The following is a 26561-nucleotide window of genomic DNA, read 5'->3' as shown; positions in this document are numbered from 1 at the left end:
TGGTGCACAGACTGCTAGAAAAACAGACTTGCTGAACCTTACTTGTTAGTATTGAGATGCATACTGAAAGAGTTTAACTGCATACATTTAATAGAAAGCATTTAGTGAAAAAGGAGGGTTCTTTTTTATTGCTTACTGGATCAAGGGGTTTGCTTTTTGCCCAGCTCATTGTTGTTGAAATGAGAATGAATATCTTCAGTGTCTCAAAACGCTGCATCTCTGTATGTAGTGCTGTTTAATAAAGGAAATAGATATTTTTATTGTAAATTGTATTTCTCAAACAGTATTTTTGCTTTTATAAAAAGCCTCAGCCCGCAGCAGCTATACTATAATGTTCTGCATGATACCCATTTTTTGGCAAATACTCCTTACTTGGCTTGCCATAAAATGAATGTAATACATAAAGAAAGAAAATAAATAAAAAAATAATGATATGCCAATAAAGAATTACATTAACATGCCAATAAAGAAAACAATCTATAGTAGAAAATGATTCATCTCTATTGGCTGCTGAGATATTGAAAAAAAATATTTTTTTTTTCCTCCATCAAAACAGAAAAATTGACAGAACTCTAGGGAAAGTCTCCTTATTTTAATTCAGAGTAAAATAATTAAATGTAGGTTAGAGTTTGTTAGTTCCTTTAAAACTTATAATGCTATCACAGTATTTACACTATGAATACATGAGTATAATTTAGTTTAACTATCATGTAAAGAATAATATTGTACTGTCACATCCACTATAATTTGACTTTATAATTGGGAAAAAGTTATAAAAAATTAATTAACACCCATTTTCACTGCAGTTTCGAGTCAAAATATAACATATTGAAGCATTATTTGAATAACACAGGAGCAAATTTTCTACTCACTTTCTAATTCATATAGATGACAGTGGATAGTTATTTCGGGAAACAACTGCCTATACTGATATGTCACTTAACAGTGTTGGACAATTCTATGACAGCTTCTCAAGCTTATGTATTCTAAAGTGCATTCCAAGGTCCCTTGTTAAGTAATTGAAAAATTCACGCAGTGCATCTCCTTCAGGGAATCTAGTTTTATATTACAATAAACTACAAATATCAAGTTATTTCATTATACATCTATGGTAAACTCTGATGACTGTATAGCAACCAACTTTCCGTTCAGTTGATGGCTGTACTAACCAGAGGCAGCCCATGTTGCTTCCTCAATTTGATTTACGTCCTCAGTGATATTATATAAAATGACCTCACACTCAAGCAAATGACTTAAAAGTTCTTCTCGAGAAGAAACCTGTGGAAAAAAAGTCAGCATCCTTCATTAAAAATATATAAGATATACATATAAATATATATTTATATATATATATATATATATACACACACAATTCCTTTTAAGTTTAACTTACTGATAGAGTGTAGTTTTCTCACATGTAGACTTCTAAAGAGGATGTTAGAATAATTTAAAAGACTGATATCGAACTAAGTCACATAAAAGGCTGATGTATAAATTAAATATTGAAACATCTAATCTACAGCATAGATTAACATAGTTCAAAAAGAGATAAAATTTTAAGTAAAATTCTAAGATTCATATCTTCAGTGCAATTGATACCAAATAATAAATTAGTATAAAATATCAAAAAGATATCCATGTATTTTTAACATCAGTCAGCTAATGGAGGTCAGAAAAATGTCAGCTTCTTTGCAAAATAAAAAACAATCTTAATCCAACAAAAATGATATGATGTTGTCTGCATCACTCCAGCAAGCACACTGCCTGAGAGTAGCAATTAAGATTAAACACTACTAGCTATAATCTTCTGATTGAACATTTCAGCTAGGTAGAAGTTCCTATCAAAATTGTCAAATGTTTGAACAGATTCTGTATAACCACACTTGAGACACTTAAAGGCAATCTTACTGTCAGAAAACATTAAGCAACCACGTTCTTAAAAGTAAGCCCCCTTTACTTAACTGAACTTTGAACAGATCTTTGTACAAAGATGTAGGTATTCAGAAAAATCAGTCATTAGTGACAGTACTGATTTCAGCAGATAGTTAGGAAGGGAAGATACTGCATTTTGATAGGGAAGGGAAGATACTGAATTTGTTTCTAGGACCAATATGCTTAAAATGGTGCTAAAATACATAGGAGAGATGAGAGAGAGAATTGCGTGTGTTTTCTGGGAAAAAAGAAAGCAGGCTTGCGGCTTGTGGGGTAGATGATATCCTCTCCAAACTGGTCAAAATTTTTTTAATCTATTTTAAGTCGATGGAATCCCTTAATTTTAACATTTGCTGGATCAGATCCAACAGGGAGTAGATGACAGTGTGCAGGAAGCAGAGGTAATACATGTGTAAAGCTTCCAGCAGCAACAAGAGACTGTTAACACAGGTCATTTTAAATGACTTGCAGTATTTCTGATGTTGCCTGACGGTGACCTGAAATAATAAGACTATTACTTACTGCATAGGTTTCCTCTGCAAAAGATGGTTTATTGCTCTCTGCTTTGGAAAGAGTCCCCACTATTTGGTAGACTCCCTCCTTTGGCCTTGGGCCTCCTTTCAAGTTAGAAACGTCACCATCCGACGCATTTTCTTCTTCCTCATCATCCTCTCCTACGTCTTCAAGCGATGCCCCAACGACACATTTGGATAAATACTGCAACACACAGGACACGCTTTGTGTACCAGCACACCGAGCCACGCGCGGCCTCCCCGGCGCGCCCCGCGCCTGCCGCCGCGCCTCAGCCCGCAGCGCCTCCGCAGCGGCGGTGCTTTATCCGGGTTGTGCCGCCAAGGCCGCGGGGAGCCGAGCCGAGCCGAGCCGCGCCGCGCCGCGCCGGGGCCTTCTCCCCCGGCGTCGCCCAGCCGCCACCCACCCCCCCCTCGCAGCTCTGCGCGGCCCCCGGGCCCTCCCGCCCCCGCTCCGCCGCCCGGCAGCGCCCGAGGCGGGGGGAGGCGGCGCCGCCGCCACCTCGCCGACGCTGCGGCCGCAGTACGAGTCCAGGTGGTTGAGGAAGACGCGCTGACTCCGCGCGGGCGCCGCCGCCGCCGCCGCCATGGCCGAGCCGCGGACGCGGCCGTCGCTAAGCGACCGGCCCGGGGTCGCCCCGCCCCCCCGGCGCACGGCCCCGCCCCCCCGGCGCACGGCCCCGCCCCCCCGGCCTCGCTGCGCTCGCAGGCAGCAAACGCCCGTTTCGGCCCGGGAACGGCGGCGCGCGGCGGCCGCCAGCGCCCGGCCCTGCCCCGCCGCAGGCCGAGCAGCCGCGGGGCGGCGGCTTCCTCCTCCTCCTCCTCCTCCTCCTCCTCCGCTGAGGCGGGCTCGACGGCGAGGGAGAGCCAGAGCAGCAGAGCCCCGCGTTCGTCTCCCCTGACCCAGGGCGTCGCGCTATTCAGAAAAACAATTTTTGCTCATCCCGGCATTTTACCCGAGAAGTTGTTTTTCAGAAGTTTGCCAAGGAACATAAAGGGCAAAGACTACCATTAACAGGCATTTAGCGTGTGCATTTTTTTAAACACATTCCACAACAAACAAGGATACTGGCAGTCGATAAAGCCACGACCTTATTCCCGACTTCCACGTATAGAGGACGGTGCACAAGACATAATGCATTTAGGATTCCCAAGATAAAACCCTCTTCAAGGGTATTAGCAGACATACTTTCAGAGAGGAAGCAGGCATCTAGCTTTTTTAACAAATTACCAGTGATCGCTTACCTGAACCACCAAAGCACATTATTGGTTATTTTCTTCTAATAATAGCATACAATCTTATCATCAGGAAAGGTGCAATTCATAGATTGAGCAGCTGCTTCAGGTCATGGCAACAAAATTACAGTCTAAGGAGACCAATTGAGTATGTTTGTTGTCAGCACTTTGAAGAAGCTCCATATAGGCAGCAATTCCTATCTCTAAGAACTGCATTTTCTTCATATTAGTAAACACAGAATGAGAAACTGGCTTCCTCATTTTTGAGCAAGTTACAATGCAGTGTATTACAGCAGAAACCAGAAGTTTCTTCTGATAACACCCATAAAATACATGCTTTATTTCTCAGCTAAGGTTTATAATAAGCACTTGAAATGACACAGCATTTTAAAAATGTCTCAAATAAAATCCAGCAATGTATCATAACCTTTAACATTTTTCCCTGTGAACATCTAACATTTCCTCTCCTGTTCCATCTTTACAATTATTTACCTTATTTTCCACCATAAAGTTTCAGTAGTTGTGAGTTTGCAGCCAAAGATGCTTTTCAAATAATTAGCTGATGTTTATGGAGATACAGAACTTGGTTTGTTCACTCCCTTCCCCCAAGAAAACCACAACAGAGTGGTGCATTTATTTAATGCTTTAGTCACTGAAATGGAACATGTAAGTTAGTTGTAAGGAAAAAATATTCAAATATGAATTCAGTAAAGTACATTCTCCTCACAGAGGACTAACAAAATGCCACAAATCTGTGTGCAAAAGAAAGCCCATAAACAATTTTTAGAGCATGAAAGCACACTCTACAAGAGAGGATTAACATCAGAAATTTCAATCTAAAAAAATGAAATAAATATTAAAATAATCTCTAGAAAACAGAAGCTCTGACTACAAGCTGTCTTGTCAGTCACAGTTATAATATCACTATCCCAAGCTATTATAAATACTCTGCTAGGCTTCTCCAATTAATATGACTAATCCTCAGCTTCTATAAGTCAATATAGCTCCACTGAAGTCAATGGAACTTGTGAGTTTACATGAGCTGATGAGCTATCCCTAAGCATAAATCCAGGGAGCTAAGAGCACAGAATAAAGGCCGGATTATTTAAATAAAGATGTGCAAATACTGAACAACACAAGAATACAAAAAGCATGATCATCACAGAATGTTTGTTCTGGTATTTCTAGCCAACTGTAATTTTTAAAATGTCTACCATTCAATACACGCTTGAAAACTGAGCATAGTACAACAGATTTATAAAGAGCTTTCTACCATTTTGATGTAGAAAATACAAGTTACACCTTCCAGTTTGGTATTAGTCATAATAAATTTCATACAGCCCTTGGTTGCAAACCAATGCAATGCAATTAACACTACAGTGTTTACTTAGAATTCATTAGAAGAGGATGCTGTACATTGGAGAGAGAAAAGGCAAAAGCATGGGAGTGCTGAAGTACTATATTATCAAAAGTAATGGCTGAAGGAAAAATACACTTGGCTATATCCGGTACATCATGTAAACACACATTCAGAATAGTAAACAGGCTAGGGTGTCTTCCAAACCTCCCAACAGTTACACTATAGCATACATATATATATATACACACACACATATAGCATATATACCATCATCTTTAAGAAAACATAGGTCGTTACACCCTAATTTACTTCTGTGCTTAGCTTATTTGCAATTCAGACAATACATTCACCTATTAACAGTACAGCTCGTTACTATTTAGAGTTTGCTAGGTGTTAGACAAGGACAGATAAATTTATAGACTTGTTTATAATTTACTGTCACTATATAAACAATGCTCAAGCATTCAAGAGCCATCCTTTTTGTTAATGAAGCAAACAATTTTCTGATTTATGCAGCAAAACAAGCTGCAATTCTATTCTGTGCAAAACAGTAGTTCCCCATTATTTGGGTAAAGCAAATAATTAACATCTATTTTAAAAAGCATATTTGAAAACAATCAGCAAGTACAAAAAAAAAAAGATCACTACTTGCACACACAACATTCAGGCCCTAAACAGTTCTCACTAAGACATTTTCTAGAGTTTTCAGTAATAACACTTTGAAAAGAGACTACATTTTTTGAATGTTACAGGAAGCAAGTTATTTGTTTACTTACAACAGAAAGAAAACAAGAAAGATATTACAATTTATTGAGAGACTTGCATGGCCTTTTGAGCTAACAAACCAACTGAGGCAAAATGTTATGCATCAGTACTACAATGAATTAGATATTAATGCAAGAAACAAAGCTTAAGATACGTTTGTAAGAAAGATTTCAATACCTTATACTAAGGATTCCTTTTAGCATTAACCTTTCTCACTTCAGGATGAATCATGACTGACTATCCTTCTTCAAAGCTTCTAGTCTTTGTAGTAATGCATTTCCAAAAAATTCTCGATAAGCAGGGCTGAGAGAGTCCAATAAGGAGTAGACAGTCTCATGGTATGGCGTTTGTAAACTGTCATCAGTCTGATCAAAAGCATAAGCTACTACCTGCAACAAAAAAATCAATGGTTACATCTTTGTGATTAAGATCGCCTTGTCATGGGGAACAAAGAAATCAAAGTTTAACTTTTGCCAGTCAGAATAGTACAGTATTGCAATCTGTACTTTCTACCATGTGGCTTAATAATAATATAGTATTTATACAGTTTCAAATACTTTTTGTCCAAAACTCAGATATTAGTAAAATCTATCATTGTGACCTTTGAAAAAAAAAATCTAACATCTAGGTACCTGTAAAGTAATATGAATGGTGTAAAAAGTAATACGAATGGTGTAAAAAGGAGTTGCATATATACAGCATCACTGACTTATTTAGGTAGCCGAGAAACTCTAATACTAAAGTTGCCTGCAATGCATTTGTCTGCTAGGAGCTTCAATCCTCATCATCTTGGGAGTACCTCAAATAAATATCTGTTTTTCCAGCATCTTCCCCCCTTGCTTTGTTTGAAGTGACTAGTTAAAATTACACTCTTCAGGAGAATACATACGGAACAGGTTTCCATAAAAGTAGAAGAGAAATATGTAGACCTCTTTAGTGCCACTTAAGTATTTTTCTAAATACCTGTTTTACAATAATCATTGTTCAAAAAAGAGACTTTACAAATTGTATGCAAATTACTTTACCCTAAGTCCTGCTTCCGTGAGCTCCAGGCAGTATTTGTTCCTTTCCCTGGTCTCCACATTGATATAGGCCACATCCTCTGCACATGGAAGGGTTTTTGAGACAAACATGTTGCTGACAGCAAATAGAACATCATTCACAACAGCTTCTGCTTCTAGTCTCATATCTTTCACATCCGTTCCATCGAAGTCTCTATAATCAGAATTCTCTTCAAAGCCCATATTATTGGGCATCTCCATAGGATTGTAATCAGTCTCCATTCTGCATATAGAAACACCTATTTTAGACTTATAATGCCACTACAGTCTACATAAAACATTATCAGTATAAACATGTCTATTTAAGATATAGCTCATGTTTTATCACTGTCCAAAACAAACAAAAATATGGGACCCAGTGACCTTTGAGACTCATAGAATGACAGTCCAGAGAAGTCTACACCAAAATGCTCAGAACAGCAGTTCAAGACGGTGATATCAGCACATAAAATCAGTATCACAGATGTTTCACCTGTTCTTCACACACCAGCAATTCGCTTTCTGTTGTATAAGAATCTTATGATTCAGCAGTAATCAATTCTGCACTTTGCTGATCCAGAACACGTTAGGAAAACAAGTTATGTCTGAGAAAAAGGTGAATTCAAGAGCTGTTGAAAACAAAAAGCTATTACTGGGGAATTTAAGAAAGACTATATACGTGAACATTTGTGAATTAATGGGTTATCGCTTATTCTAAGGACAGATTAGGAATAACAGCCTTTTGTTCACCCTCACAGAAGTAACAGTTCTCTTATACGCAATTGTCAGCGCATTTCAGAAGCAGACACAGCTACCTTTCCCACACAACCGTCAGTAACACCTCTGCACGGGTTACCACAGGGGTCCCAACACGCGCTTTCCAGGTGCCGATGCTGCCTGAGGTCCGAGGTAACCTGTGACCAGTGGGGAAAGCGGCCCGCGACGCTGCCCCGGGCGCTCAGTAAGCCCGCTGAGGCCAGTACTGCTGCCAGGAGCGAAGCAGACGATCCGCAGGGCGCAACTCCCCCCACGGCGTGAAATTCCTCGCTTCCCAAGCAAGGCCCCCCGCATCTGCGGCACGAACTCCAGGGAAGCCGAACACCGCGGCCGGCCGGCCGCAGGGCGGCTTCGCCTACGCGTCTACGTGAATCACCTCCGCTTAATCACCGCCGGGGGGGGGGGGGGGGGGGGGGCGGACGCGCACTTGTGCGGCCCCGCTCCCCCCGGGCGGCGCCGCGGCAGCACCTACCAGCCGCGGCGGCGGCCGAGGCCCCGCTGCCGGACCCCGACCAGCTCCCGGCGCTGCCTGCCGCTCCGCCCGGCCCGGCCCGGCCCCGCGGGCGGCCAGGGACAGCGTCGCTCCCCGGGCGGCCCTGCTGCCGCCGCCGCCGCCGCCGCCGCGGCACCGCCCTCCCGCCGCCGCCACCGCCCACCCGCTGAGGCCACTTCCGCCCCCGCCTCCTCCGCTCGGACGCCACTTCCGCTCGGACGTCACGGTGCCGGTGACGGCGCTCGGCGGGGGGAGGAAGGAGACAAGCAGCCCCCGCGCGCGCCGCAGCCGGCGGCACCGGGCCCCGCGCGCCCCCCCTCCGTTTCCCCCCCCCCATCCCCCCGGCACAGCGCGCCGCGGCGGCCCCTCCGCGCCCGCGGCGCGCCGAGAAGATGGCGGCGACGGTGGCCGAGTGAGGATGGCGCTACCTGGCAGCGGCGCTTCGCCCTGAGGGCAGGCGGCGGCGAGGGGGGGGAGCCCCTGCGGTAGCCGGCCCTGAGCGGGGCCCCACGGCTGCCGCTCGCCTCCGCCGCTCCGCCCGCCGCAGGGCCAGCGCGGCCCCGACCCCGGCGCGGCGCGCGGCCCCGCGGCCCCCGGCGCGCCGCCGCCATGCCGTGGCCGTTTTCGGAGTCCATCAAGAAGAGGGCCTGCCGGTACCTGCTGCAGCGGTACCTGGGCCACTTCTTGCAGGAGAAGCTCAGCCTGGAGCAGCTCAGCCTGGATCTGTACCAGGGCACCGGCTCCTTGGCGCAGGTCCCGCTGGATAAGTGGGTAAGAGATGCTGGCTCTCCAGCCCCTCACCTCCTGCTGCGTCTGAGGGACAGCTGATTCCCTGCCCCCCGCTGCCACCCACTTTGTTTTCATTACCCAGCCTCCTTTATGTAAAAATGTTAGAGCTGTAATTAGCATTTTGTCCGGGGAACTCTTCTCTGTTATGTGAGCAGAATGAAAAATTAAAACTGGATGTTCATTGCAGTTTTTTTTTCTAGCCAGATTTTGGTTTTGTTCTTATTTTAATTCTGAGAAATGCAAACAAATGAAACAAAAGTGTATATTGTGCTTTAACCAGGAAGTAAGAACTATTGACATTTCAGGGAGAAAAAGGAGCTGCTATTGCTCAGACTACTAGAAATTGTTGCTGTAGTAGCTGAGAAGCACGTTTACTAATGGCTAATAGAGATGTTAAAAAGCATAAAGTTATCCCTGCTGTGACTGTGTTTAGTCTTCAGCCTAGAACCATCTTGACTTTTATGGATAATGTTATGTTGAACTTGGTTCACATAAATTTCAAAATGTTTTGTCCATGTCTGGAAATGGTGAAGGTATATGTTGACAAGAAGTGTGAAGCTGCAGTTTTGTTGGGAGTTCACATAGCAGATGGATTGTCACATTTTGAACCAATAGAAGCTTTTTTCTGTCCTAATCTGTATGCTTGTATATATGTACATGTATACATATATACACATGCACATATGCAGATACATACAGGTATTCTATAGTAGTAATCCAAGGAGCTTTGTCCACGTTTGTAAGTATTTTGTATGGTTTCTTGGCTGAATTACCAATGCTACTGAATTCTACCTGCCAGGCAAGCTAGTCATAAGAAGTTGTATGTTCTTGTATGTGTGAGTTGTTGACTTCCAAGGTAGCAGAGATGATTAACTAGCTATACAGACTTACTGTTTTACAAACTGTTTTCAAAACATTTTTTTTATGATACTAGTATAAGGCTATACTGGTTAGGTTTTAAAATACATATGGGTATCTGATATTTGCAAATAACGTTTTACTAGTTGTTTCTTTGAAAGCGTATTTGAGAGTGGTAGTAGAAAGACATTTGCAGAAATTCTCAACGTTGTATTTGCGTCTGTGTGTTTTTCTGGCTCTGCACAGAACTGCTCTTATTTTCTGTAGGAAGCAAGAAAGGCTGATAGGCTTTAATAGAATTGCAATGCCCTCTAGTGGATCTCAGAGCAATTTTCACTAAACAAACTGACAGTATTTAAAATGTAAACACTCTGAAACAGTAGCAGTTAGGAAGGGTAGTAAATGAAGTTAAATATGTATATTCAGTAATTAGATGTATATACAGTACTGCTTAGGTTATATTCCCGATTTGGAGATCAGCATTTTTCTCTCTGGCTTGTAAACAATATACGACATACTAGAGGCTCTCTGCACGTGACTTTCTCACATATGACAGATTGCAAAAGCAGATGTTGCGGAAGTATTACAGCTCCTTTTTTTTCCTCTTAGTCATTGTAAGCTTGTTTTATATGAATCACCAGGATGGCTATAGTTTTGCACATTATATTATCCATTCTGTGGATACTTTGTTCATCAGAGTATTGTAAATATTTTAGCCAGTGTTGTACATGTGTTTACAAATTATAGAGAAACCTTAATGGCCTCAGGTATTCTCCTGTAACCTCTTTGTCTGCTGGGGCCTGAACTGCTTAATAAAAATCAAAATGTAACTCGTGATACTTGTGGTTGAATTTCAGTGTATGTGATATGTTACTTTGATTCCAACTGGAGACTTTCTGTCAAAGATGTGGGAACAAGTCCTGATGTGAACATAGTGCCTCAGTTTTAAAATTTCACTTAGAATGCTCTAAACATTAGTTAGTAGGAACAACAGGATTGTTTGTGAATTAATTTAACTATAAAGCATTGCTGTCTAAAAGTGGGAATTTCTAAGCTTTTATTTTAAAATAATAAGAAATATAGTAAAATAGTTGAATTTCTATTTCCATGTATTTTGCTGACAAAAAGAAGTCTGATTTCTTTAGATTTATTCAAAAATAGATTTGAGAATTAACTGACTTACTTTTAAAGATAAATTAACTTTTACAGGCTAAATTAATTTAAATAAATCTATGATACTTTCAAATATCACAGTTTTCTTACTGCATCATTATTTTTGCCTTATCAGATGTTATTACCATCTCTGCAGTTATTACGCTTAAATCAAAATATAGTTTAAATGTTACTGAATTTTAGTCTATTTGATTCTCAAATAATTTTATCATGAAGATATTTCAGATTTTGTTTCTTTAAGGAAATGTCACTTATTGCTTCTATGGACTTTGGAACAGAAACTAGAAAAGACAAACATACAACAAACAAAATAGTAAAAGCAAAGTTATTAAGACTCTAAGCAAGAGCTACAAGTTAACATGATGGGCCAATTATAACTGGAGACAGAAGAATTTCATTTTCCTCTGTTTCTAAAATTTTCTTTGTTTTTTTTTTCTTTTTAAATGTTTATAATTGTAATAAATGTTAAAAATAATTATAAGTGACTTGTAAATAACTTTTAAACTTTTTTTTTTTAACTTTTGTTGAATTTTTCAGGTGAAATTAGTGACTATAATCAAAGTGGTAAAGTCAAAAACATACTTTTCTGCCTATAGAGCACTAGGTCCTAATTTTGAAACCACAGTCTTGATCAAGGTCTTGTCTACATTGGAAAGTTGCACTCAGCAAATTTGGTGTGTGATTGAGATTGACTTTATGTTGTTCGAACAGCATAGAAAGCTTTATTTAGTTGAAATGGAAATGATTGAACTTTTGGTTGGGAATACAAATTACACTTTTTGTTTTCTTTTTTTTCAACCATACAGTCTTTTAATAGGAAGAATATGTTTGCTTGGGTAACAGGCTGCTTGGACTCTTTGAAGTTGTTACGAAAGCTATACAGTGCAGAAATGGAATCTTTTCTGAGAATATTTTCCAGAACTAAAAAGGTTCTGGAAAATGTTTGTTTGTTTGTTTGTTTTTAAAACTACATTACTTCTTCAGGACCAGTATTCCATTTTTCTCATCCATTTTGCTTCACACTGTGTATTTCTTAGAGCAATTTGATTGTAGCATTATTTATAATGTTACTGTGAAGGGTTCTAGTAATGGTACAGTGTGTATAGAATACTAGTCTGGCAACTGAGTTCTGATTTTTACTTTTTCTTATTAGTGCTGAGCACTGCTTTGAAGTCATTAAAATTTGAATTAGAAATGACACGTATGAAATACAGTGGAAGGGGATTATTTCATTCCATTGTCACAGAGAAATATAAAATGAGCATTGCATTACATCCAATGAAATACATAGAAACTAGATAAATCTTACATATTTACTCTGCCAGCCATTTTTCAACTTTCTTCAAGAATTAATAGGAAAAGAATAGATTGGCTTGTGCCACTACTGCAGTATTTATTGCAGTAGTATAATAGAATTTGATATACTCCAAAAGCACAGATTGTACAGTTATCCACAGAAGAATCTGTATTATGTTAAAAGCTCAGTAATTAGTATGAAACAAATTATGAGAGCATCAAAATTCTGGGAAATGGCCAGTTTATTGATTCACTGAGTGTAAATCATTTTTTGATATACTGTGTATGTTTCATTTGTTATTATAATACTCCAAATTGTGAAAGTAATTTTTTTGATTCTCTTCTTTTAGTGTCTAAATGAAATCCTGGAGTCTGCAGATGCACCTTTGGAAGTCACAGATGGCTTTATCCAGTCAATTTCTTTATCTGTTCCATGGGGATCATTGCTGCAGGATAACTGTGCATTAGAAGTAAAAGGATTAGAGATGGTCTTCAGACCAAGACCAAGGCTTGGTATGCTTATTTTTTCATTTTTCATAAGGAGGTTCTTTACAGTTTTTCAAAAGTAAAAGGCTGTGGTTGCTTTAGATAGTTATTTTGCCTTAGTTAAAGCATCCTTTAATTTGTGTGCTTTAGCAGCAGAGAATGTAAAAAACCCAAAACAACGACGACAAAAAAAACCTCTCAGGTATTTCTCAATTGGGTGTTGTTCTATTAAATAACTTAAAAAGCTTATAAAATTCCTATTACTATATCTCTTCTTCTGAACAGTTTCAGATGTATTGAAGTGAAAATATATTTTAAAGCTCTGTGTGGAAGGAAGTTTTTGTTAGCCAGGTTTTGTAAGTATAGAATGCCCAGTGCTGTTAAATCAGTGTTAGTAGCTGTGGATTTTTGCTGTTACATGGCTGTAGGATAATACAGTAATGTGAGATTGTGGGGAGCTGTAGTGGGGTTTTGGCTTTCTTCAGCAACTTTAGAGTAGAAGGTATGTCTTCTTGTATATTTGGACAATATCTAATACATTTTAATTGCTCCCATGTTCTAAAATGATGGTTTTTAAGTACTGTAAATACTTATTGTCTTTAATAATGTTGAGAGGATTGTCTGAGCTCTTCTAGCTTGTTTGTGTCCGTATAATGCTGATCTAGATTAGACTGTTCTGGTGGTAAATTTTCACTATCAAACCTACAGATATTCTGTTACGATGTGTTGTTATATCACATATGGGACCCTTATTTATTCTTAATGGGTGGAAATTTTTGAATGGATGTCTGAAGGACTTAGAATTGTTTTCTTTTTTACAGTGTAGAGATAATGGAAGAAAGTATTTTGGTTTTAATACATTATAAAGATGTGAAAAACTGTGTAGATCCTATTATCCTTACTTTTTCAAGTAACTTTTTTTTCTAATAAAATTACAGTTGCTTATATTTATTCTGCATTTCCTTCTTATTTGCTTAACTGGAACTGAACTTGAGCAAACTTGCTTTCTGATGTAAGATTATTGCTTTCAAAGAGTGGTGGTAACAATGATTGAGTAGGTAGAGTGACCTTCAGTTTGTTGTTGAAGCAAAAAGGAGTTGGAAATCTGCATCTTTGTTTATGAGCTTGTCATGCCACTTACTCCATTTGTAAATGTTACCACCATTTCTTAGAGTTTCAGGTGGTACTCTTCATTGATCATACTTTTCCCTGCCTTCCCCTGTTAGGGGAAAACTTTGATTGCATCCATGTAGTTGTCTTTGCCATCAAAGTAATACAATAGAAAAAATACAATGCTGATTTTATCAAGCTTTTATAGCCATGTAGGTGTTTCTGGACCAGAATGATAAATTGAAATTTCTAGTCTATTTAATACTTTTTCATCTATACCAAAATGTTACATTTGAAGCTGATTACATTTTCCTTTCCAAGTTTATAGTATGGGCTTGCAATAGGCTTTATATAGGACTGTACTTTCGATTAATCTGGTGGCTATAAATGTAAACCTGACTTCTACCATTTAACTGAATCATAAAGAATAAAGACTGTATGCTAGTCTAGACTAGTTGGGATGATAGATTGATTTAAAATTAATGCAGAAACAAAACGTGTGCATCTTAATACGTGTTGTACTCTCATATTGCTAATGAATTGTTTAAAAGTTATTACCTCAGGTCTGTGTTAGATATGTAAAACATGCTTTACTTAGGATCTAAGATAGGCTTAGTTAAGATGTATTCTTTAGTAAGATCATGTTTTACACCTGCTTATTATTTCCCAGTCTAGGATTTATTTCAAGTGGAGTAAGACACCTTAAAATAACTCTTAATTTCTTTGATTTCATTTTACTGATTTTTGCCTGCAAAATCATACCAGCCTAATTAAAGTAGCTTTAGAAATGAATTCATGTACACCCTTAAGCACTTATTTGAGTGCTGAAGGTTGGTTATGCTGAACATTGTTTTTATTTTTTGTACTGAATTTTCAAATATCAGAACCTTATCAATACGATCTAAGGAGATTAAAGCTATTTCATAATAGTTGAGGCTGTAAAGAGACAATGTAACTAAATTCATTTTTACATATGATTCCTTATTTAGCTGTTGAAACTTTTTTAAATGTGCCAAATGTATTATTTACTTGATTTTTGTCTATATTTTTATTTAAATAGTCACAGTCTAATATATTAAAGACCTCTCTTATTCTACAGCGTCTGGGTCTGAGCCTATGTATTGGTCAAGTTTTATGACCAGTAGTATGCAACTTGCAAAAGAGTGTCTTAGCCAAAAATTGACAGATGAACAAGGAGAAGGGTCCCAGCCTTTTGAAGGACTTGAGAAATTTGCAGAAACTATTGAAACAGGTATGAGTTTATTGTGCAGGTTTGAATGAACATCTTAAATTAAATCTGTTTATACTGTGCCTCAGTCTTACAGAATTGAATCTCCTTTGCCATAACTTGTCTCGCAGATTTTCATTTGTTACCATGCCTTGTAAAATTTAAACAGGAAGGCAGGATAATTGTTCCTGTTTTCAAGGGAGTGGGGAAGCCCACATAGGTATAAAAATAGATACATTCTTTCCTCAGTGTACAGAATACTCTTCTTTGGAGCCAACTTGATGTTTGCACCAGAAGAAATCCAGATACACCTGTGTTTGAATGGCTGGCAAGATGCCATAGCTTTGACTGTGCCATTTTAATTCATCATATAAACTTAAACTGTTCTTATTGGTGATACTGTTGAGAGGAAAACAGAACAGTTTTTCAGGATGTTTTTACAAAAAGCTGACCTGTTATGATATATGTTTCTTAATAATCTCGCCATGTTATTAGATGCACTTTAACAACTAAAGGGTTCATCTGGTTTTGTTTAGTTTGAGTGGAATAAACTAAAGGCTCAATACTGCATGATGTGATGAGGAGCATAGTGCTGAAATACCTGAACTAAGGAAAACATTTAAAATCAGATCTAGAAATAGAACTAGTCAGCCAAAGCAATGTGATGCTGCATGGAGTTTATGAACTTAGACATGGTGATGCAATGAACAACTTAAGCTGAGCTTTGACTTGCTCAAATATCTCTGCATGAAAGCACCAGTGAATGGTTTGGCTATACATAGTGAACATTTAATAGGAACTTATGTTGTCACTGGAAGTCTTGTTACGCTACTAAACTTATCTGTTTCCACTGAATATAAGTTTCCACTGAAATAAATATTGAGATTTCCCCCGGTTGAAAACAATCTTTCATTTTGTTTATAAAAGTCATCACTGAGTAACTTGACTTAACTGCCTGTGTGGTATCTTTCTGTTTTCTCATTTAAGTTCTAAGAAGAGTGAAAGTTACATTTTTAGATACTGTTTTGCGAATTGAACATGTGCCCGAAAACTCTAAAAGTGGAACTGCACTTGAAATCCGAATTCAAAGGTAAATGTTTCTTTTAGAATTATCTTTGGGGGGGGGGGGAGGGAGGGACATTTTTGCCTCTTTATCTGCAATATATATTATACCCATGCACACACATTCTTGATATATAATTAGACCCTAGCTCTTGAGCATCCCTCTTAAAGACTCCCTTTTCTTATAATGACAGTGAATAATGTCTCATTCAACCTGCACTTAAAAAGTTTAAGATATTTAATCACTAGATACTTCAGAAGAGTTCCACATTTTTTAACCAAAGATGGTTAGTGAACACAAATTCTCAAATATTCAAAAGCCAGTGGATATTGCTATTGTCAAATCAGGCCACTCCTTCCTTGAAAGGCATTTACTGTCTTAGAAATTCCTCTTGTATATATTGAACACACTGGAATAGTCCTGAAAAATTAGAAACTATGGGATTTTAGGTCTTCTGTAAGCTTCTAGAAGAGCCAACATATATTCTGTAAATACTTTGAACTTCAACACTGTACATGTTCTTAAAGTATTCCTTTGACTGATGGGATAGTGTAAACATGCTTTTGTTTGCAATATGCTGTAGATAAATACAACTGATTCTTACTGAGCAATACCAATGAAATACATTTGCTTTTAAACAAACGTTTATACATTTTGAACTGTGTGTTCAGTTCAGGGGAAAAGATGTCAGTAAAGTTTCTTAATTTTCTTTTGGAACTGTCTTCCCCAAACCTTTCTCCTTTTTCTGTATTTTAAAAACTAGACTGAAACAAGTTGTTAAATAGCATGTTGTTTTTCAGATGTTTGATGTATTTTATTTCTGGAAAATTGATGTGTTTTTTTTTTTTTCTCCTGTAAAGCCTATTAGGTGGAAACTTGAATCTTTTTCAGAGTTAACTGTTTATGCTGTTTCTCAGTATTTTAATGCAAAAGTCTTTCATTTTGACACAGTATTACCTTGAAGTGGTGCTTTTAAGCATCATAAAAATATTATATGGCAGATTTTCCAAAAACTTGCATTCTAAAGCAAGAGTTGTATATGTCCTAATGGAAACATGAATAGTAGCATGGGTCGGACTCCTTCACTTCATAACCAAATTAGACATAAGTACTAAGGTGTATTCACGCTGGAGGCATTTTGCAATTACCATAGTATGTCTTTAAAATCACAATTTCCACCTATTCCCAAAGAGTGGGGGTTTCTCCTTTCGGGATAATCAATGGCATTATAAATAATCTGAAGAAAAAGAGCATATAAAAACTTAGATCAGAAGCCAAATATCCCAATAACGGTAAAAATTTGCGTGCCATTTCTGCCATCTTTATTTCCTTGCTTTTGTCTCCCAGAACTATGTACTGTGATGAAACTGCTGATGAATGCTCTGGAATTAACGTGCATCAGCCCACAGCCTTTGCTCACAAGTTACTTCAGCTCTCAGGTGTCTCTTTCTTCTGGGATGAGTTTCCTGCATCAGCAAAGTCCTCCCCAGTGTGTTCAGCTACACAGCTGGTAAAATTAAATGTTATGTAAGAATGTAAAGTGATCAGCAGTAGAATATATTGTTACATACATATGTTAGGCTCATTGTGAAGGATACAGGAATTGAACTTATACTTAGATCTGTATTTGATAACTTTTCATAATCAGTTTCTGTTGATTTTGAGAAGGGAGAAAGAAATTGTGACTTTAGGACTGAGCTAAACTTAAGATGTACTGTAGTGAAATTTGGTTGCAACTTTAATGCCTGGAAATCCTCTATAATTCAGTGTTCTGTGGAAATTTGCATCACTCCTCTGCAAAGGCCTGATTTCAGGTATACGCCTAGCTTCTTTCATGGTTATTAATCTGATTCTTAGTATTTCTATCAAATTTGTATTTGAGTAAAGCTATCATTTCTGTGATAAACTTACTTGAAATACATGCTTTAGTTTTCTTGAGAAGAAATGGGGTATATTCTTATTCCTCTCTCCTTAACATTTTAAGGCAACTGAACCAAAGCTTTCGCCTAGCTGGAATCCAAAAATCACTTATGAGCCACATCCACAATTAACACGAAACTTGCCAGAAATTACTCCTTCTGACCCTGTACAGATCAGTAAGCTGATTGGTAGAATGGAGATGAGCCTAACATTAAAACAAAATGAAGTACTTCCTGGAGCTAAGGTTAGTCATCCTTTCCCGGTCTTTAATTAAATTAATACAATTGTGTAGGATTCTTTTTTAACTGCACAAAAAAAAGCTGTAAGATTCTTAAAGGGACAGATGTCTTATTAAATTTTGTGTTTTTCTAGTAAAATTAAAGATTCTCTGCATTCAAAACCAACTTATATGTTTTAAGACATCTTTACACTGGCTGCTCAAGATTATAGAATTCTTATGAAATAGCACATAGCATAGGAAAAAGTATATAAATGTTCTCTGTTAACAAGAACATCATGGGCAGGGATTTGCATATTTATAAATAAATTAACCTTTTTTAGATCTGGAAATTCAATTATGTTGGAACATAATTCTTTGATTTCAGTATGTGTTTCAAGCATGTATACTGCAAAAGACAATGTATCAATTCATGTCAAGTATGATACACTTAATTTTATTCTCCTACTTTTTCTAAAGAAAGGAAAAGATAATAGAAGACAGTGTGCACACAGCTAATTGGTCATTTTTTTCCCCCTTTTTAAATAAATATTCCATTAACATCTGTATAGGCAAAAGCTAATTTTCGTATAAATGCATTCTGCACCAGGCCTGTTTTTTCATGAGTAATAATTGTGAATGGAAGAACATCTGGGCATGTAGGACTCTACTTTTGAAAAAGAAATCTGTTCAAGTCCTTAAGATAAATTTAACTTTTTAAACTGCTCTTAAAGGATGAAAAGAGTTTTGCTTTTTTATATCATATCAAAATGATTAGACATTCCATTGTTTAAGAAGAAAGTTTATAAATATTTTAATCTGTGTACTAAAGATAAGTTCTGAAGACAATCCTTGCAAATTTTAAGGCTTTCTTCAGTACAAAATACTGACTTTATACTGTTGCTTATTTCTAGAATTATTAAAGAAGCAAAACTGCTAACAATGTAATGGTCATCTTCAATGTTACTTTTAGGCAATTGTGTATTTAGGATAAGCAAATAAACTCTGTGGCACATCTTCAATTATCTTGCTAAGCTATCAAAATCTTCCTAAGTGGAAGCAATATACAGTTGAATTTCAAGCTGTTGGTGTTTAGAAGAAGGTAAAGGTATTACAGGAATGACTGTATCTTTTAGAACAACAAAATCTGTGGTTTGTGTAAAAGAAGCATAGAACAGATAACAGAAACAGTGAAAAAGGAGCGATTAGGAATTCAGCTGTTTTATACCAGTGAAGGTGTACACCAGTGACTAATTTTTGATTGGAGAGTTTTAAAGAAAATTTCTTTTGAGTGTTCATGAAAATAATCTCTTTTTTTTCCTCTTTTAAAAGTTGGATGTAGATGGACAAATAGATTCTATGCATCTATTTCTGTCACCAAGGCAGGTACATCTTCTGTTGGACATGGTAGCAGCTATTGCTGGACCAGGCAAGTGCATGTTTCCTAAATGTTATATAAGTATTTAGGTGAATTGCAAAGGAATGCAGGCAGACAAGTCCTTTGAATAGGAAGAAAAGTGTATTTGTTGTGGTAAATTTGCTATTACTTTATATCTGCTTTTAGCAAAATACTTTGCAGTTTCTCTGATTTGGGGCTATAAACCAGTTATTGTTTTACTTGCACACTGTCTGTATTTGTGATGAAAATCTAAGTAATAAAAAAGACTTGGAAAGTGAACATAGTATAGGACAAGAGATGGGAAAAATAAGGAAAGGGAAGTTGGAGAAGGTCAGATCTAAACAGTTCTAGTTCTTACATCTTCCATTTGACCAGAGAGGCTTTCTGTGCATTATGCTGTTGAAGAAGGTACAGAAAACATGTGAAATAGTGATAGAGTTAGTTTGTCCATATTTTTCTAAATATTCAACAACTGCAGTTACACTACTGCAGGATGAGAAGTTTTTTTTTTCTTGTTATCTAGTGTAATAACAACAAAGGAGATAGATATGTTCATATCCTTTTTTTCTTTTTTTTTTTTTTTTTTTAGTTGATAATATTTTAGATTCATTGTTGAATTTCCATATGATATTGGTAAGGAAGTAACAGTGGGGTTTATATACTTCTTTTTGAATTCAGAGAGCCTAAGCAGGATAGAATTGTCAAATAAAGATAGGAAGAACCGACCAATGCAACAGGAAGATGAGTATCGGATTCAGATGGAATTGAAACGTTATTTAAGAAAAGAGTCTTTATCTGCAGGAGCATCATCTGAGCAAAGCTTCTATGAGGCAGAGACTGCCAGAACGCCTTCAAGTCGTGGCAAGTATCAAAGATGATGCAGCATAGCAAACAGCCTGCTGTTAAGACTGTACAAAATGATTGTTCAGCTTTTAATCTTTCTGACTAAAGTATCAAAAGAAATTTGGCATAAAGTAATGCATTATTTGACATTTAATTAAAATTTAAATAAAAATGTAAGGCCTAATTTAGGGATCAGCTTAGACTAGGTTCAATGTTTTGTTAAAACTGTTCAATAGTTTGTACACTAATGTACGGCAGGGTAAATATACGTGCAATATTATCCTTTTGATTGCATGGTTAAGAAAATTAAATATAGAATAAAAGTTTTATTTCTCTGATTTTTATATTCTTGTTTCCATAATTTCTTTACTGAAATTTTCCATAATTTCTTTGACGTATGTGAAAATGGCAAGCATATGAATTTATGCCAACTTAAATATGAAAATGGAGCATTTGATAAGCTTAGTATTTAATAGGTTTTTTAGTTTTTTTTTTTTTTTTTTTATTCATATTCTTACGAACTGCCAGCTTTAATGCAAAAAAGCTTGGAACTGCTGAAAATAATAACTTTAGCTGGTTAATGTTCTGTCTATCAATTAGATTTCTGATGTTACAAATAAATTATTGTTAAAACTGTAGTTAATGTTTTTCACGAGAAAAAACTCACATTTTGATATCTGTGGTTCTCATTAGAAGAAGAAGTTTTCTTCTCAATGGCTGAAATGGACATGTCTCACAGCCTTTCCTCCCTTCCGCCTCTTGGAGACCCTCCAACTATGGATCTAGACTTGTCTCTAACCAGTACATACACAACTACACCAGCAGGATCTCCACTGAGTACTACAGTGGTATAGTATCAAGTACATTTAAAACCTTTTTGGAATAAGCATTTTTCTCTGAAACAGTTGCCTGAATATTTTTTGCAGTATCAGGAAGTATTGCAATATTCTATGACAATTGTGTTGTCTAGCATCTTTCTACGTGTTTTTGTAGGCCTAAAATCATTCTATAACTGCCCTAAGGATGTACAGGCGTTTGTAGCTGATCATTGCCATAGTTGCAAGGGAATAGTGTGTTGGAAAGTTTCTTATATGTTTGGCTACCAAGACAGAAAATAGAATGCAAATTTTTTCAAGTGCCTTGAAGCTTATATAGCATATTTATGAAGGAACTTTCAACTTTTTTTATAGCTGCATGTTTGACATTTGGGATTTTCTTAATGTAGACCACAAAGTCAGTGACAATGAAAAGTATAAAATTGCAAATTATTTTATTAATATCTCTATCTTTCCCAAATCTGTTGCGTTTTGCTTAATGGAAACTGTAGAGAACAATCGTGCTTTCTACAGAGAAACATGAGTGCATATACTTACTGAGAGAGCAACTTTATTTTGTTTTAAAAATATGTGCATAAGGTTATTGTAGAATTAGTGTAGCCCAAAGTAAAGCATATTTACATCATGTAATTCAGTAACAGGCCATGAAATGGCACGCTATTGATTGTTCACTCACTGTCATCTTTGTGTTGTTTATTCACCTTGTTTTTATGTTATATCACATGTTTGAAAACATCTATTTTGCAAATTTCAGATTACATATATTTTTCTTCTAGCTTCAGCCAACTTGGGGTGATTTTCTTGATCGTAACAAACAAGAACTACAGCCACCAAGAGGTTCTTCACTTACAGCCAACATGGTTCATCAGGCTTCCTTAAGAAGGACGTGTAAGTTAAAATGCTGTTTTGCATTGTGTTCCTTAGATAGTTCTGGAAATAAATTGTTATTCAACAACTTGTTGAAAAGAAATTAAAATCACAAGTGAGATGATGTTATGTGTGTATTATTACTGAAAAATTACTTGAACTTAATTTTGTATTTCAGCTATTCCATCCAGATCTGTTTCAGTGGATGAATCCAGGCCTGAGCTTCTTTTTAGACTGGCAGTGGGAACTTTCTCAGTGTCTGTACTTCATATTGACCCTTTACCCCCACCTGAAAGTTCACTGAATCTTAACCCATTGACACCAATGGCTCGGGATTTCTTTACCCGAATAGAAAAGATTGAGCCTGTTAAGTTTTCAACAGAAGATTTTCTGTCCTTCCGAGAAGTATTTGCAGAAGCTTGTTCTCATGATCACCTTAGGTATAACTTTGCTTCTTCATAAATTTAATAAAGAAAAAATATCTTTTGAATAAGCTTGAATAAATTCACTTCCGTTGGAATTGTCACTTAATACTTTGAATCTCAGTAGGCTTTTTTGTTAATTTCAAAACAGTCTTGAATTTTGAAATTTGCTGTCCAAGATTGTTTTAGGAAAAAAAAAAAAGGATAAACATAAAAACTTAAACTAAATCTTTTCTAGAATAGATGGATTAAATGAGGGCGATTTTGACCACACAAATCTGCAGACTCAGGACAATGAAGTAAAGGATTACTTTAGAAATACCTGTATTTTATAGGACCATTTTTATGATAACAAAAGAGTTTCTTTTTGGAGGAGCTTTGGTTTTTGTTTAATGAAAAATAGGGTATCAGTAAGGATATGAAGTAAGCATGAACAAGATAATAAGGATAGCTAGGAAAAAGTATTTCCAGGAGTTTGTACCGTCCCAGTACAGGGCATACTATAGCGTATTTATGGGGAGCATATATCTTTTTTTTACTTTATGCATATAATCTAGATTTTCTGAGGAATTTGGCTCTTTCGTGGTTCATATAAGGATATTAGATGCCCAGCTTTAGGTGAAATGCACCTAAAGTTAAGAGGTATAAAGTAGACTATAAATTCCTCTATACTTACCATTATTGAATATACATAGCAAGTGTATTCCTTTATCTTTGTTGCCAGTGCTAGAATCTATTATAATTAGAAAACAATTTTTTAATTTTGAAGAAATTGTAGCAATTTTTTATATATTTAAATTTTTACCTTTTGTGACAGATTTATAGGTACAGGCATCAAAGTCTCTTATGAACAGAGACAAAGGTCTGCCTCTCGAAGTTTTAGTACTGATTTATCCATTGGGGAAATGGAATTTCTGGAATGCCTTTTCTCTACTGATTCTCATTCCATTCAACCTCACTATACAGAGGTATGTTAAAAAATACAGGAGAGTTTTCCAGAAAAGAAATTTTAATTATATAGTTGAAAATACTAAGACATGTAACTATATGATTTTAAGATGCAACTTAATATTTTGATTGCAGGCTCAGATAGTGAACCAGATTGGTATCATTACCTGACACAAATAGTGTCAAGTAGCAAAATTTAAATAGTGTGCTTCTGTTGTAGATACAATTAACACAGATTGGTATTAGACTAAACATTTTCTAAAAACGAACCCATAGAGTTAAACAGTGGAAAGATTTCTCTAGATGATGATTACAGTTCCCACTCTTTTGGTGATCGGGGTGGTCCAGTAAAATGGTCAGTAAGACGGAGTAGCAATTGGACCAGGGCTCTATTGTCCAACTTGACTGTACAGGTACCTTCCTGTCTAGTCTAGGTAAAATGTCATAAATGTCTTTTCCTGTGGCTACTATTTCCTCTTTACCCACTAATTCTTTTTAACTCTATTTTATTCTATAGCTGCTGACATTTCATTCTGAAGAAGAAAATGTTTCTCATGCTATGCCATGCCTTCAGCTTCATTACAAGCACTCAGATAATAGAGGACCTCAGGTAAGGTGGGATATAAAAACACCAAGTTCTTGTGTAGTACGTAATTTTGTTGATACTAGTGGAAGAGAGATCTTTCTATAAAACTGGGAGGCCTTAACGATTGTTCTTAATCTATTTCTTTCTTTCTTTTTTTTTTTTTTGAAGATTTCACTGCTTTTTTCTTTACCTCTCACCCACCCCCTGTTTGTTTTTTGTTTGTTTTTTCCAGGGTAGTCAAGGGAGACTAAGTTCTGTTCCACAAAAAGCAGAGTTACAAATAAAGTTAAGCCCAGTGTTTTGTGAACTGGATATTAGTATTGTAGACAGATTAAATTCTTTACTTCAACCACAGAAACTAACTACGGTGGAGATGATGGCATCTCATATGTACACTTCTTACAACAAACACATTAGTCTGGTAAGTTAGAAATGAAATTAATTAATATGCATGCAGAATTTTTGCATGAAGGAAATGTCATTGATTAATAACAGCAAAACTAGTCTCTAAAACTTACTTTAGATAGAGTCCAGACATTAGTAAGCGCTCGTTTATATAAATTTTTAAAAAAACAGGAGAAAATTTTATCAATGTGGTTATATCCTGAAAGTTTTATTCTTTTCAAAGACAGTCAGTAATAAGCTACAGTCAGGGACTGGATGATATGTGTCAGTGACAGAATTGGAAGCCATGACTTACTGAGACAGAAAAATATGCACTGTAGAAGTTCCTGGCTTCTCATCAATAAGATTTCTTTATCTAAGAGATAGCTCCTAACTGCTTCTGAATACTGTTTGGTGATCCTACTTTCTAAGTTGAGAAAGAAGCACATTATCAGAGATGGCCACTTTTGAAAGATTTCTAACCTTTCTTTCAAATACTTAACGTTTAACTAAATAAAATCTTAACAGTACCAATAATGGAAGTGTATCCTAAAAAATAAAAATAATTGGTTTTAGTATCTGTATTTTGACATGTGAAAAATGAACCTTGTTTCAGGTAGACGTCATCAAAAGCTTTTTCCTATAGTAATTTTTAATGCTATTTTCTCTAATTTAGAAGGTTTTTTCCTTTTCCTTTTTTTTTATTTTAGCATAAAGCATTTACTGAAGTTTTTCTGGATGATTCACATACTCCTGCAAACTGTAGAGTTTCTGTTCAAGTCACTGCCCCAGCATTAAATCTCTCTGTTCGCTTCCCAATACCTGACTTACGATCGGATCAGGAAAGAGGACCTTGGTTTAAGAAATCACTTCAGAAGGAGATTCTTCATCTTGAATTTACAGATACGGAATTTAAGACTGAGTTTATAGGAGGGTCAACTCCAGAACAAGTTAAATTAGAACTCACTTTTAAAGAGCTAACTGGTAAGAATATTAAAGTTATATTCAAATATTCTATTTGATTTTTTTTCCCAGCAATTACTTGGTTGACACAAAATTCTTCTCATATGAATTCATTAAAACTTCTTGAGGGGTAACTCTTTCAAAATGCATTTTGGAGCATAAATTTCTTGCTGTGGTTTAGTGCTCTATACTTAGTAGCAACGTAAGCCAAAGTAATACTGCAAGGAGATTAGATTAATGTATGTAGGTGTAATGCTTGTTTTCTTGTTTTTGAAACCTAAGTTAATATTTCTGGTTTTTCTTTCTGTTGTTGTTATACCAGTTTGTTTTGAGTTAGGATATCTCTGGGATTTCTGTCACTGTGTGATATATATTTTAAAGATTATAGGGAGAGATTACATTTATGCTAATTAGCAATCCCAATTCTAGTCTAGAAATAGAGTAATGATTTCCTAAATGACTGTCATGTAGAAAACATTTTATGCTGTACAATGTATGCTGTACATTTATTACTTTGAAAGGTATTAGAGATCTTCTGTGTTGAATTGTTTACTATTTCTTTTAGTTTTCAAGAGTATGACATAATGTAGCGATGCTATAAATGTAAATGCAGATACCTATGCATTAGAAACATCAGGTTTTCCAACTCCTGCTAGCTAGAAGATAGTGTGAAAAAAATGATATCTAATTTTTAAAAATCAAATTGCATTGGAAAAGAGGACAGAATTCACATTATAGGTATCTTACTAGCAGTGTTTCTGTGAGGAATGGGAAACTTGAAGTTGGCAGGTCTTTCATCTGTTAATTTTTTTTCTATTATTCTTTTTTGCTCAGGTTCATTTGAAGAAGATAAAGCAGAGGCACCGATAAAGTTTTTTCAAGTATCTGGTGGCATAGATGGAGATTTGACTTCATCAGACAACTTTGACTGGCCTCGGTAAAGTAATGTTCCATTTTTCATCATAGATTGTGAGGGGTGTGTGTGTGTCTGTAGTACTGTTATTTTTCTAATTTTAATGCAACTTATGACATAAATATTC

General features: G+C 36.6%; 3 protein-coding genes across 10 annotated transcripts in view; 1 reads left to right on the top strand and 2 right to left on the bottom strand.

The window, feature by feature from the left end:
• Nucleotides 1-6053, bottom strand: part of AK7 (adenylate kinase 7) — a 28133-nt gene extending 22080 nt beyond the window's left edge. For 2 of the 3 annotated variants that reach the window (XM_062576739.1, XM_062576740.1), the window contains exons 1-4: nt 2965-3051; nt 2455-2649; nt 1170-1278; nt 137-231 (exon numbers count right to left, since the gene is read on the bottom strand). In XM_062576739.1, coding sequence (XP_062432723.1) covers nt 137-231; nt 1170-1278; nt 2455-2649; nt 2965-3051 — 486 coding nt within the window. Of the gene's footprint in view, nt 1-136; nt 232-1169; nt 1279-2454; nt 2650-2964; nt 3052-6000 lie in introns of those variants that run through there. The other variant, XM_062576741.1, reaches the window with a different exon arrangement.
• On the bottom strand, nt 4107-8221 carry GSKIP (GSK3B interacting protein). Of its 3 annotated transcripts, none has more exons than XM_062576742.1 (3): nt 8113-8221; nt 6849-7107; nt 4107-6212 (listed from the first exon to the last, which is right to left on the bottom strand). In XM_062576742.1, exons 2-3 carry the CDS (start codon nt 7104-7106, stop codon nt 6051-6053), a joined length of 420 nt encoding a protein of 139 aa, XP_062432726.1. In that variant the 5' UTR covers nt 7107; nt 8113-8221; the 3' UTR covers nt 4107-6050. The 3 variants fall into 3 exon arrangements, with proteins under 3 accessions (XP_062432726.1, XP_062432727.1, XP_062432728.1); XM_062576743.1 differs by lacking the exon at nt 8113-8221 and adding an exon at nt 7679-8008; XM_062576744.1 differs by lacking the exon at nt 8113-8221 and adding an exon at nt 7248-7658.
• A 521-nt stretch (nt 8222-8742) lies between these two features.
• ATG2B (autophagy related 2B) overlaps nt 8743-26561 on the top strand; it is a 42457-nt gene continuing 24638 nt past the window's right edge. For 3 of the 4 annotated variants that reach the window (XR_009958498.1, XM_062576402.1, XM_062576401.1), the window contains exons 1-16: nt 8743-8904; nt 12600-12762; nt 14945-15097; nt 16061-16163; nt 17484-17646; nt 18121-18300; nt 19606-19702; nt 20351-20533; nt 21209-21363; nt 22128-22239; nt 22397-22658; nt 23458-23608; nt 24106-24198; nt 24407-24595; nt 25269-25542; nt 26356-26458. Coding sequence is in view for 3 of the 4 variants with exons in the window: in XM_062576402.1 (XP_062432386.1) it covers nt 8743-8904; nt 12600-12762; nt 14945-15097; nt 16061-16163; nt 17484-17646; nt 18121-18300; nt 19606-19702; nt 20351-20533; nt 21209-21363; nt 22128-22239; nt 22397-22658; nt 23458-23608; nt 24106-24198; nt 24407-24595; nt 25269-25542; nt 26356-26458 (2543 nt within the window). In the remaining variant the exon portion in view is untranslated. Of the gene's footprint in view, nt 8905-12599; nt 12763-14944; nt 15098-16060; nt 16164-17483; nt 17647-18120; nt 18301-19605; nt 19703-20350; nt 20534-21208; nt 21364-22127; nt 22240-22396; nt 22659-23457; nt 23609-24105; nt 24199-24406; nt 24596-25268; nt 25543-26355; nt 26459-26561 lie in introns of those variants that run through there. The other variant, XM_062576404.1, reaches the window with a different exon arrangement.

Source organism: Rhea pennata, chromosome 5 (assembly GCF_028389875.1).
Source record: "Rhea pennata isolate bPtePen1 chromosome 5, bPtePen1.pri, whole genome shotgun sequence".
NCBI lineage: Eukaryota > Metazoa > Chordata > Aves > Rheiformes > Rheidae > Rhea > Rhea pennata.
The sequence above is the reverse complement of the archived record's forward strand: the minus strand, read 5'-3'. Positions and strand labels throughout refer to the sequence as shown.

Coding starts and splice junctions, on each gene's coding strand:
- GSKIP (XM_062576742.1), bottom strand. CDS start 7,106: ATGGAGACTGATTACAATCCTATGGAGATGCCCAATAATATGGGCTTT. Junction 6,213..6,848: donor TCACGGAAGCAGGACTTAGG/GTAAAGTAATTT, acceptor TTTTTGTTGCAG/GTAGTAGCTTATGCTTTTGA.